We start from the raw sequence: 13633 nt of genomic DNA on the forward strand, positions 1-13633 counted from the left end.
AGCTTCTTTCTAATTTTCTTTCTAATTGCTAACATTTCTCACGTTCTGTTGTGGGTGGCCTATCTAGTTACCATAGGTCATTCAAAATGTCCTTAAGTCATGTTTTACTTCTGAAAAATAAAAAAAATAGATGTTTAGGGATTAATATTGTGCTTATGATAGATTTGTTGCTATTTTTTTTAAAGAAAGAATTTCACCCGCCATGTAATGAATATGTCTCTTTTTGATCAAAAGAGCAGATTTTCCCCTAGCGGGAGGACTCATTCAAACGAGAAGAAGATCATGGTGGGTGAGGCCCGGCAGCAAAGCTTTACTGCAAATCTTTTGTTGGTGTTTTCTCTGGCGTTCTTTCTCCAGAACTTTCAAGAGAAAGACTTCTGGAACTTTCTCTCTCCCAGCATTGCGGCAATTCCCTCAGCTCTGAGCCTCGTTTTCACTATCCTCCTAGCTAAAGGAACAAAGCTCCATGTGCACCGTTTCTTCCGAAGCTTCCAAAGAAAAAGAGACAGTCTAAAAAGCACTGATTATGGAAAATGAGGGGGATGGATTCCAGCCATTGAGAAAATGTTTCTGCCATAAACTGTCTTGTTTGGCGCCTGCCGTTTCTGTCTCTGGAGAGTGGGGTTGCCTGCTCTGTCCCTGAGTCCAGGGACCCTGGACTCAGCTGCTTCCTGGAGGGAACCTCAGCCATCTGACCCAGGTAATGGCCTCCAGCTGGCTCTCCACACAGCCCCGTCAGAAAAGGCTGTGAGACCCAACGCTGTTTCACTTCTGCCCTGCCAGCAGGGCTGCCCAGCTTCTCCTCTTTCACCATCGCCCTCGCCCTCTCCCTTCTCCCCTTGTGGTGACCCCTCTCCCACACATGCCCCGCTCTCCCCTTCCACCGTGCCTGCTCCTCTCAGAAGTTAGCTTACCCAGCAAAGTTGTAACTTTGAATTCCTGTTTTCTCCAACCTCCCTCATGTGACAGGATATCTCCTTATTGGAGGTTTTCCCTAATTTCAGAAGCCCTTTAAAAGTGAGGGCTTCCTCTACCATTCTTTTCAGCAGGGCTGCTCTGAGAGTGGAGCAGGGGAAGGGGTGATCCAGTGCCCTCCTTGTTTGGGTGCCTCCTTAGCCTCTCCTCTCCATCACTGGAGGGGAAGGATAGACTCTGGGCCATGAGGCTGTCTCTGCTCCTGGCTTTCCTGTCTCTCACTCCAGTTGCTGTGCATCTGTTGGGTAAGTCGGCTCTGGGGTGGAAGTTTTCCCACTGGGCGCCCGGGGTCGATGGCACACCTTACTTTTGAGGGTCATTGTCGACAGATTCCTTTCAATACCAGAGGTGAGGACAGCAAAACTCCCCTGAGCCACCAGCTCTGCAGGAAACCTGCTGCCTGGGCCTGGATGTGCCAGGCCTGGAGGCTGGGCGGGGCGGGGACGCTTTCTCCCTGAGCCTCTGTCTCCCTTCCGACTCCTCTCATCTCCCCTTCTTCCTCCCCTGCCTTACTCTCACGGGGGCTCTTCTATGGTTTGTGCATTCCAGTTTTCACTTTTCAATATTTCTCTCTAACAAGTATCTTCCGAGTGTTCGTGGCTGAAAGGGGGCAGCTCTGGGGTCTCTCCTCGTTGTGGTCTAAGGGCAGGATCACGGACCAACAAAGGCATTCCATGTGATTTTCACAACCTGTCCTTTTTTTCTCCTGGGAAACATTTTAATTATTCATTGTTTTTACTGCTAGGAAATAGCAGCCCAAGTTGTTCACACTGATATATTCCTGTGTTTTATCTTCTTTTTTGTTTCTTGTTTTCTGGAGACTGGTAACTTCTCATGAGGAACATATTCAGAGCTTTCCAAATTTTTCAAAAACATCATCGACTCTCTCTTTTCTATTCTCTAGGCCAGCAGTTTCCAGCCTTTTTCATCTCATGGCACACGTATACTACTGAAATATTGTAGCATACCAAAATACATGTTTTTTGTTAATCTGACAAAAAACAGGTATAATTTTGACTCATTCACACTGATGACTGTTTTGTCTTGTCTCTTGTCATTTTCTTCATTTGGCAGTCTAAGGGAGAAGAGGTCAGTACACCTGACTGAGATAGTCAGGCATTGCACGTTTTAAAACCTCATGTGGCACATCAGTTAGAAGTCGGTCACCTAGACTTAACCTGCTCAGGCTTCAGAGTGAGAGGGCCTGGAAGAACTTTTACTCGCAATTCTCTCGCTCTCTCTTTTTCCTTTCTCTCTTGTTCTGATCATAAAGGATCTTTGTTAAAGAGTGCATATTCGTGTGATTCAAAACAAAACATTTTAAAAGAATTATATACCTAATAAAAGCTGATATAAAAGTGTTTTTAAAAATTGTTATAATAAAACATACATAGACATTTAGAAGATATTTGTCATTTTAGAAAATGCAGCCTTTAAGGATTAAGGACAACTATTTAAACTCATTGCCTGGATGTGTTCTTTTTCTGAAATTAATGTTAACTTTATATTGTTATTTCATCAGTTCTTGATTGTTCGGTAAAGAATATTAGAAGGCTTTCAGTTCTCTTTTGAGATGAAATAAAAAGGGGCTTTAATTTCGAGTATTTGGCTCCCCATCCCTCTTCATTTCTCTCAAATCTGCAAGCGCCGACTGGCACTGTGCCAGTGGCTCTCTGTGCCCCGCCATGGAGGTGGGGCAGGCGGTGGGGGGCACGGTAAGATGGGAGCTCCTGTACAATCGGGAAGCTTTTCAGGGAGAGCGGGTCTGGTCATGGAAAATGTTCAGTTGTAATAAGCATTGTGTAGTAGTGATTATAAGAACACAAGCAAGGTCAGTATGGTTTGCACCTTGCCAGGAAGCCACTAATTTCTTTGGGCTTTGGTTTCTTCTGGGCTTCTGTGTACACCATGGGGAGCTTAATATTACCTGCTGCAGAGACCCTTGTTGCAGAGATTCAGTAAGTAAATGTTTAGCACTCACTACGGTCCATGGGAATGGCTTCATCAGTGTTAGCTAAAGCAGTGACTTTTTTTTCTCCATGGTAGTAAGTAAGTGTCCAATAAAGTAGTCCATTAAGTGTTTAAGGACAGGCTTCCCAAGAAACAATTTTGAAGTGAGATTCCTCGAACCTGACTAGATATTGCAGCTCAGTCCTGGCTGCAAAGCTACTTATACCTCAACCAGCCGGTGGTGCTGGAGGGGGAGCGGCATCACCCAGAGGGAGAAGACTGTAGCGTGGGGCTGGACATCGTCCCCAAGCCCACCCAGAAAGTCTGTTTTGTGAGGCAGATTAGTATGTTCCTTGGGGCCCTGCAGCTTAAAACTAGGAGCAGTGAAAATCTCCTAAGGGTGTGCTGTCTCCAACAGAATAGTCTGCTTAGGGGAAAGTTTCCAGTCACAGAAGGTCCTCGGACACAAGCTGGATAACCTAGGGTTGCTTCTGAGACCTGGACCTTAACCCAGCTCAGGGCCATGGAAACCTATGAGGCCACATTAGTAGCCACATTAAAAAAAGTAAAAACAAATAGGTGACATTGGTTTTGTGAATATATTTTATCTAGTCCAATACAGCCAACATATTTTTAGTCAACATTAAAAATTAAATTTTTAAAATCTGGGTGTGTTCTTTACTTACAGCACATCTCAGGTCATGCTGGCTTCGTGGCCAGTGTGCTACGGACCCACGGGGCCGTGGATCCCAGGTCGGGCAGCTCACACACAGCCCCTCATTTTCCTTAAACTGACTTAATGCTTTGGGGGAAAAAGTGTTTCTCAGTTTGCTTAAAAATTTTCCCCTCCTTGAGGCAGCAGGATGCCTTATTCTGATGGACGTCTTCCCCTGGATAGACACAAATGTGCGAGAAGCAGGGAGGTGCTGAGATCTGTTTTGTTACAGAATAAAAACCAAAAATGTTGGTAAGGGAGCTCCTTTCAGTACTTTTGGGGGGAGCCTATAATTCTGATTTTAGTTTGTCTTGGCTTAAGTGGCCCATGATCAGTGGTGGTGTCTGAATAAAAGCAGAATACCTGCTTAGTTAGCAGTAGGTGCTAGGATGTATGAATGAATCTTTAGAACCCTCTCTCCTGCCTCTTCAATTATTGAGAAAACCATGGAAAGGTCTCCCTTATTCCCTGTGATTTATGTCTTTTCCAGTCGAAAACTTTCTCCCACGAGTGTCCCTGTCATACCCAGGAGGCCCAGCTTAACAGACGAGTCACCCTCCCTTTGGACCCTCCTTCTTGCCCTGCTGTCCCTTCAACAGGTGGAACTGCGTTCGGGGTCAATTTCAGATCTCAGAGGGGATACAATTCAATGAGAGACACAGAGAAAGTTGCTTAGACAGAGATTGGGCCACAGCAGGGAAGTTTACCTCAAAATCTATCTGCTGTTTACCACAGCAGGGTTAGTTTGGCTCGCTAGTGAGGTGTGTTGGTAAACATGACAATGGTTCTCAGAAGAAAAAAACACATTGATCTGTGGCATTTACGGATTTCCATGGTGTAACAATCCCACCATGGTTGATTTCAGACAATCAATGAGACGTCCCTGAGGGCAGAGTTGGGAAAAGCTGCTCTCACTAGCCAGTGACAGTGAAGCAAAAACTATGGTGACTTTGATCTCTAGAGCAGTAGCAACATCTTACCTGTTGGCTACTATCAAGCACTGTTGGATGAAACAAATTGTATGGTTAGGTTGGTCCCCAGAGGAGAAGAGTGAAAAATAGATGGAACAGAAAGGAGAGCAGGAAGAAATAAACAGGGTCCTTTCAAAAAGAACTGAAACTGATATCAAAAGAAAAAAGAATTTGAAGACAAAGTCTTCCAATTACAGACCAAATAAAGGTCACAGGGCACTTTCAGATCCTTAATCAGATCCTCACAACAACCCCTTGAGGTGGAATGGGTGAGGTTACCAGGCACCTTTTACTATACGAGAAAACTGAGGCTTAGAAGTCAGCTAGCCAGGAAGGACCATAGCTAATTCTTGACTGTGGTCTTCTGGCTCTGAGGCTAAGAAGTAGATATAATTTACCAGCTGGAGTGTGTTGTTCAAGAAAGACATAAATGTGCTTCAAAACTACAGCATGTCAAAGAAGGCCATAGTCGCTTTATTTGTATCAATTGCTTAGACTTTTCATGTGGAGAAGGGAAGAGAAGGCATTAACATTTGAGTGTTTGACTATCTGCAAATAATATGTGGCACACTTTACATAAAAGGTCTCATTTAGAAGTCCACAGCAACTCTATCAGAAAGCATCATGATCCCCATTTTACAGATGAGGAAATTGAGGCTAGCATGATTAATTTAACTGAGGCAGCATAGCTAGTAAATGGTGAAATCAGAATTTGATTCCAAGTTTGCTGACCCCAAAGAACATACTTCTCTCCATTATATCACCTATGTCCTGAGGGTGGAAGCTCTGGGTCTCCAGTGTCGGTCCTTTTGTCCCTCTGTCTGGGCTGCTGCAACAGCTCTCTGTTTTCTCCGGGCTCATCCGACCCTGAACCATTTCACACTGTCTTCAACACTGATTTTCTCAAGTTAGCGATAATAACGAGCTACCATGTAGCCAACAATTTCTCTGTGTCAGAACTGTGCTAAGCACCTTATTTGGATGATCTCCTGTGATTATCACTTCAACCAGCAGGTCCTGTTGTTTCCCCTTCATTTTTCAGACGGGGAAAAGGGAGAACAGAGTTGTTTGGAAACTCAACTCAGGTCTCACAGCCAGGGAGCAGTGAAGCTCTGGTTATGTCATGGCCAGATTGACATGACACATCAAGATAAATTAATTAGTTGCATGGCTCTGCATGGAAGAAGGAGGGGTGCTGTGTCAGTTTGTCACCTACAGGCTTTGTTGGTTTGCCTTAACATTGGAGGAGAAGCTGGCATAGTGAAGCTATAGACATAAGGGAGAAAGGAAGGGATGGAGAGTGTCCATCAGCAGTCTGAGGGACATCTGCTGAGATGGGAGGGAACGGACCCAGGAAGAGTGTACGTATTCAGATCTTTAGGGAGGAAGGCAGGATGCTGGCAGTTTCTTAATCCTGGCTTCTGTTTTTCTCCTAAAGGTCACTCCCCACACTGATTCATGTGGGTACCTCCCTAAATGCCCGAATGCAGTGACTGAAAATAGTAGGTTCTCTGAATATTTGATGAATAAAGGATTCAAGTGAAAAATAAAATAGTTCTCAGTTTTTCCTGTAATCTTTTGTTCAGTATTGCCAAACCTAAAACTGTGATCCTCGTCTACTCCCTCCCCCAGCACTTGGCATCGCTTTTTTTTTTTTTTTTGCATATACTTGGTACACAATAGATATTTGTTTTTCACTTAATTTCAGTTCTTTGGGGACACGTGTAGGTTTTATATTCACTGACAGGCTCATAGACAGATTTCTTGATCTGTGTTGCTTAAGATACTGACCTCTGACAATGATTTGAATGAGGTCGTTTATCTGGGAGGTGGTCCCAGATAACACTGGAAGAGGAGGGGGCAGTGGGCCCACAAGGGAAGGTGCCAATATAAGGTGTGTTAGGGCGCCCCTTACCACTCTAGACACCGGGAGCTGGGCCCTGCTGGAGTGCTCTGGGTAGCAATGTTACAGTGTGTGCCTCAGTCATTCCGCCCTGGGTGCAAGGACCTATTTAGGGTGTTATTCATCAATTCCCATCGGTCACTGGTGAAGGACTGCTCTGCTCCTAGGTGGCATTGGTTTTCTGACTCGTCTGGTCCCCACAGTGTGCAGGATTAGGGGACTCTGATGGTCAGAAAATGCCCCCAGGCCCAGTGGTGTGGTCCTGCCACTGGGGAGCAGGGCTGGCATGCACTGAAATGGCAAAAGGTTAGAAGAAATAAGTGGAAGTCTGACAGCATCTGCTAAAAAATACCCACTCATCTGGCTTCTTTATCTTCCAGGAGTTCTTTTCTCTTTTCATGTCATCAATTTTATTTATTGATAGTGGGGAAAGTCTAAAAACGTGTAAGGGAATGTAGCATATAATAGTTTTGTATCTAAATAGTTATCTTTAATAACCTAGTTTTCTTTGGTAGTAAGTTTGAAAATTTAGTGATTTGCTCAGTGTTACAGAGTAATTTAAAACTCATTTAAGCCCTGGCTGGTGTAGCTCAGTGGATTGATCGTGAACCTGCGAACCACACAACTGCGGTTCAATTCCCAGTCAGGGCACATGCCTGGGTTGCAGACCTGTTCCTGGCGGGGGACGCATGAGATGCAACCATACATTGATATTTTTCTCCTTCTCTCCTTCCCTTCCCCTCTAAAGATAAATAAATTAAAAAAAATAAAATAAAATCTTAACTCATTTAAAAGAAAATTCACACCCATGTTATTGGATATCAGTTATTTTTAACTGAGATATTGGATTGAAACACATTGTTTCTTCCCTCGCTGTAATTTGAGTTTTGATTTTCTGCTCTTTAATTAATGACACACAGGAGAGTGTGAGTTCAGTGTGGCAGGGGACTTGTCTCTCGTTTTGTTTTCAGCATGGTACCTGGAATATATTTGTTGAAAATAAGTGTGTGATGAGTAAGATAGAAGCTAAGGTGGAAGGAAGCTCTTTCCAATTCTGGGAATGAATTTCTGATGTGTATTCAAAAGCAGGAAACACACATTTGAGCCCACAAATGAGATTGCAGATAAAAGAATGTAACTGTCCAACTGCTCTCATTTGTTCAGCTTCTCTGCAATATTTCTACTGCAAAACAATTAGTATAAACAAAAAAGTAGAACATGTATACATATATATAAAAGATTAGTGTGGTTTATTGTGGCAAAAATGCCACAAGCTATTCTTTGTTCAAGTCCTTGAATCACTTTAAAAAGAAGAGGTGTGATATTTTAAACCAGCAACATTGCACAGAAACATGATCAAAGCGGCACTGCAGGTTGACGAGCTGGGAGAAGAATAACGTGTGAAGGCAGGGTACTTTTACGTTACCTTGTATTGTCTCACAAAGGCAATATCATGCTTGCACTGCTTCCTAGGGTTAAAGGTAAATAAAGGAAGCAAGAATAGATATGTTTGTGTTGAAATTGAAGCTTTTCATTTCCAAGCATTCTTTTCATAAGTATAAACATTTATAAACATTTATAAGTAGAAGCAGAATTTTCCTTTTATAAATTGCTCTTCAGTACAAATGAACTTTCAGGGGGAAAAGAAATATTAAATAGACCCATTATTGATGATCTATTATTAAAGAAAATAATATACCTGGCTTACTAGGGAAGATGCTTTAGATTTAATTCTTTCATTCATTCAACTATTATTTGTTGAAAGGTTATTAGGCTCCAAAAGGAGAGAATGCGGTACTGAGCCAGAAAGATAGTCTTTCTACTCACGGAATTTACATTCCAGTAGGGAGACACAGATGAAACATAAGTAAATTTTTTAAAAGAATACATTTTAAGATGCTTATGAATATTATATAGAAAATAAAAGTAAAAGTAGGGTAATCTGCCTGCTAAGGAGTTAGTGCTTGAGCTGGGACTTTAAAGAGCATTCCGTGAAGGGGGAACTTGAAATGTGAAACTTCTAAAGTGGAAATGAGCTTGAGGTGTTTGAGGAAGAGAGAGGCCTTGTGGCTGAAGGTGGGAAAAGAGAGCAAGAGAGGGAGGAGGTTGGGGCAGAGGGCCCCGTCTGGATCATGCCCTCTTTACTGAGCTGTGACGTGGAGGCTGGTTATTTTCTCCTGGGTGCAGTGCTTTCTTTGATTCTTCCATTTCAAAGAGAGAAAGACCACAGCAAGACCACAGTGGGTTGGTCTAGGGTGGTGCCAGTGGGTATGGAGAGAAAATAATGAATTAGGGTACATGCTTCCTGGTAGTCAGGCTTCTCCAGAGAAATAGAACTGATAAGATGTGTGTATGTGTGTATATCTAACTATTATCTATCTATCTATCATCTATCTATCATCTGTCTATCATCTCTCAAGGGATAGTTATTTTAAGAAATTGGCTTATGCAATCATGGAGGCTGGCAAGTCCAAAATCTACCAATGTAGACTAGCATACTGGAAACTCAAGAAATAGTTGATATTTCAGTTCAAGTCCAAAAGCAGTCTAGAAGCAGAATTTTCTCTTCATCAAAGACCTCAGTCTGTTTTCTCTGAAGGCCTTCAACAGATTGGATGAGGCCCACCCATGGTATAGAGAATAATGTGCTTTACTCAAAGTCTACTGATATAAATGGTAATCTTATCTTTATAAAAAGAAACTTCACGGCAACATAGAGACTGGAGTTTGATCAAATATCTGTGCTATGACCTAGCCGAGTTGACACATAAAATTAACACAGTATATTTTGGAGTAGAGGAAAGAGTCTGCTTTTGTCCTAAGAAGTAAAGGAAAACTGAAGATGCAGGATGGTTCCTAGGCCTTTGGCTTAAGGATCTGGGGGGATGATGGCCCCATTAATAAGAAAGAGAAGACTGATGTTCATGAAATACCATCATATTTAGAGTAAAATAAAAATCAAACTACAGATGAAAATTAAGCATGTGAAATAAAAGTCAAATATGTATAAAAACTTCTGAAAGAACAGCACTACTTGTGCACAAAAACTTTCAAGCACCTTTTTTAAAAAAATTTTATTTTTATTTAATTCTTGTTCAAGTACAGTTTTCTGTCTTATATTCCAAGCCCTGTCCCCCCAGTGCTCCCCACCTCCCTCCCATCTCCACCCCCCACCTTAGTTATTGTCCACGTATCCTTTATACTTGTTCATGTGAGTCCTTCCCCTTTTCCCCTGTGATTCTCTCCCCTCTCCCCTCTGGACCCTGTCAGCCTGTTCCGTGTTTGAGTGTCATTGGTCATATTCTGCTTGTCAAGCACCTTTTTAAAATGGCTAGTTACCAACTTGTTGGTTGACTGAATCTGGGCAATTAATAAGTGTTGAGTGCTTGACAATACAATGCAATGACTGAAGTGTGATGTGGAAGATACATTTATTATTGATGATGAGATGTTACTGAACAAAACTCTCTGAAAAGGGGAAGAGAATTCTAGATAGGAAAACAATAGGTGGAAGAGCAAACACAAATTAAATGTTAAGGTAATATAATTGAGTGTGTGTATGTGTATGTATATATGTATGACAAAATTTCATAATTTATTACCTTTTTAGATTAGAGGAGTCTAGATTAACATTTGTGTGTACTAAATTACAGTAATTGTATTAAAACCTTGTATTTTCTGATTTCTTGTGTTTTATTGCAAACGAAACACCATATTATTTCAAATTTAATTTTATCGCCAATGCAGAAAGGCACTCATTTTGTCAGGCTAGGAGAGTGGTTTTCAATGGCTGTGCTGCAAGAACTGTAAAACATGCGATACCTGACTATTTAGTCAGATGCACTGACCTCCTTTCCCTTCGGTTTTCAAATAAAAAAAGTGACAACAGCCAATACAACAACAGCTATCCAATGTGAATGCCCCACCTCGGCCGGACCATGAATACAAAGGTCATATAATAGCGTTGCATCATATTGGTCACATTGCATAATAAGGTTGCGTCTCATTGGTTAATTCTTGGTATCAGAAATCCTTACATAAAAGTAAGGGCACCTAGTTTTTAAAACATCACTTTGTAGGAAAAAGGGTAGGTAATTACTATTTTCTTTTTGTAAATCAAGATTATACCTATTTTTCTTGCCAGATCATTAAAAATATATTTTTGGTGTGCTGCAGAATTTTAGTAATTAGTTAATGTGTGCCAGGAAATGGAAAGGGTTGACAATTTTGTTGCATGGACATGGGCAGTGACAAAATCAGACCAAGCCTGGGCAGCAGGTCAGCTCTACGGGAGGAGACTCAGTCCTGCATTGCATGTTGGGTTGACACACGTCAATTCCAAGGAAGCCACAGAAGCAGTTGTTCCGAATTCAGTCTTTTTAAAAAAATTTTTATCACTGTTCAAGTACAGTTGTCTCCATTTTCCTGCCACCACTTTCCCCCGGCCCCACCCACCCCAGCTCCCACCCTCAATCCCTCCCCCTCTGGCTTTGTCCATGGGTCCTTTATACGCGTTCCTTGAGGACCCTTCCCTTTCTTTCCCCTGTTATTGCCCTCCCCCCTCCTCTCAGATTACTGTCAATTTGTTCTTTATTTCAATGTTTCTGGTTCTATTTTGCTACAAAAATCAGAACAGCAGAAATGCGGAACCCACTCCAGGAAGGAGCCCCAACTAGGAACCCAGACAGGCAGGCACTCTCTAATAAGTGTGGGACCAGAGCAGACATCAGAGCTTGGCAGGGAAAAACAATCTTTTCAGACAAAGATCCATTGTAAGGTCTGAGTTGATGGTCCAAGAACTGACCTCAGAGTGTAAGTGGTGCTAACCTCAGATGGGTATTGAAAATGATAAATCGAATATGGCTGATAAAGTGCTTTGTTAACAGTGAAGGACTTTGCTAGTGCTGCTGTTATCACTTTGCTGTATTTCACTGGGCCGATTTGATTTAAAATAATGAGTTCATTTAGTTAGACCCTTAAGTATCTGCAACACTACCAGCTCATTTTGGATGAACCATGTAAGTAGAAGGAATTTAGCAAAATTTCACAAGAAGCATTCAAGTTACATTTCTGTCACAAAATTAAAGTAGTGTATTTGATTTGTTTATTCTTGAAAAAAATGAACAACAAAAAAGCAGAACCTTAACATCAATTCAATTCTGATTTAAGGAAAGAAATGTGCTTACCAAATTCTTTTTCTTTCATTTTTTTCTTTTTTGGCAAGAGGAAGTTGAGTTTTGCCAGCCAGCAGCTATATGTTACAAGCATAAACCATCTATTCACATTTACTTAAATCACATTCCCTAAATCACAAGAACAAAGAAACAATTACTTGGGAAATTAGCCATATAAATATTACCTTAGATGATATAAAAAAACATTTATTTAACCTCCTGTACTTCAAACTTCATAAATTTTTATATTTTTAAATACATCATTGTATCTCTTTGCTATATACAAAGGTGAGATTAAGTATGTCAGTGAATCGAAATTAAAATCATATACAGATACTTACTTTTCTGTCCATGGTAGGTCTCTAAGTTACCCTGGGCCATAAAGCAAAAAACTTCTCTATTGTCCAGACTCCGAATACCCAAAAAGCATAGTTCACAAATTTGCTGGACATAAAGTGAAAATAAAATTTCCTAAAGTAAACTTATTTTTTTAAGTTATGAAAGACATCCCTAATATTATAATGAGAATAATTATGTATAAGTTTCATCCATCTCAAAGAGGCTAGTTGGGCTTGAAAATTCTATTCCAGAATATACATGTATTTAATTTTATCACTTCCTGTGTTCATATCCAGATTTTCTTTTCTCTAATGGGTATTATTTCTTTTCCTGTTAGCTATGGTTCATGTTTACTTCATTACTTAAGTGTTTACTTAAGTGTGCGCTGGAGACAGGCCTCTTCCTAATGTTCCTTACAGCCAATGGTTGCCAGCGGCTCTGTGCCCCACTCAGCCCTGCCTGCCTTTCCTGCCTCAGGGATTCCCCGCAGGCAGCTGCGTAGGCTCTCGCTGCTGCACCGACTCACGCAGAGCCAATCTCATCCGTCTTCCTGCCAAAAGTCTTCAGGGAAATGGAAATGTTGGGAACTTTTGACCCAAAATATTGTCCTTGTCACATGTATCTGCTTAAACATCCTTTCTTGATTTCTTCTTCTTCGTTTTTTGTTGACAGACACTAGGCACTTTTTAATATATAATGAAGATCACAAGCGCTGCGTGGAAGCAGTAAGCTCCAGTGCAGTCCAGACAGCAGTTTGCAACCCGGACGCTGAAGCACAGAGATTCCGATGGGTGTCCGAGTCCCAGATCATGAGTATGGCCTTTAAATTATGCTTGGGGGTGCCGTCAAAAACAGACTGGGTTGCTGTCACTCTGTATGACTGCGACTCGAAGAGTGAATTGCAGAAATGGGAATGCAAAAATGACACACTTTTGGGGATCGAAGGAGAAGATTTATTTTTTAACTATGGCAACAGACAAGAAAAGAATATTATGCTTTACAAAGGATCGGGTTTGTGGAGCAGATGGAGGATCTATGGGACCACTGATGATTTATGTTCCAGAGGTTATGAAGGTAATAAACATGATTTTTTAAAATTTTATGTCATTTCTTTTTCATTTTCTTAGTTGGAAACTAATTCCAGAAAATAAGCATATTCTTGTTTAGCCCCTACTAGAGATGCTAATTGATTACTTTTGTGTTTTGAACTACTGTGTATCCTATGGGACCATGACAGTGAGTAAATTTGGTAAAAAATGCCCTCAGTGATACTTTATCTATTTGTAATTAGTAGGAAGACTTTTTTAAAACTTCAGCTAAGATTTTTTAAACTGTGGGTTACAATTTTTAGAAATTAATTTTCACTGTAGTCTTTGACTCAAAGCCTCCCACTCAACATTATACATTTGAGCAATACATGAATTTAACAATGTTTCTTTTCCTTTGGTTTTACTTATCCCGGAGAATTGACCCGTGGAACAATGTTCTTTACCAAGTCAGACTGCTTCAAATGGAACCTGGACATTCCTTGATAATTTGGGTTCCAGAATGTCCCTGATTAGTTACCTAATGTGTAGTTGGAAAGTTGAGGAACTAATTTGTCATA

The 13633-nt window shown here is 41.2% G+C and overlaps 1 protein-coding gene across 1 annotated transcript in view; it reads left to right on the forward strand.

Moving 5' to 3' along the window:
* The first annotated feature begins 955 nt into the window (after positions 1-955).
* The window catches only part of MRC1 (mannose receptor C-type 1), an 81681-nt gene continuing 69003 nt past the window's right edge, over positions 956-13633 (forward strand). Inside the window, exons 1-2 of the mRNA XM_037060785.1 lie at positions 956-1220; positions 12700-13101. Coding sequence (XP_036916680.1) covers positions 1160-1220; positions 12700-13101 — 463 coding nt within the window. The 5' untranslated portion in view covers positions 956-1159. The remainder of the gene's footprint in view (positions 1221-12699; positions 13102-13633) is intronic.

The sequence above is a fragment of the Sturnira hondurensis genome, unplaced genomic scaffold (assembly GCF_014824575.4).
Source record: "Sturnira hondurensis isolate 20B ecotype Veracruz unplaced genomic scaffold, ASM1482457v3 Scaffold0012488, whole genome shotgun sequence".
Taxonomy (NCBI): Eukaryota; Metazoa; Chordata; class Mammalia; order Chiroptera; family Phyllostomidae; genus Sturnira; species Sturnira hondurensis.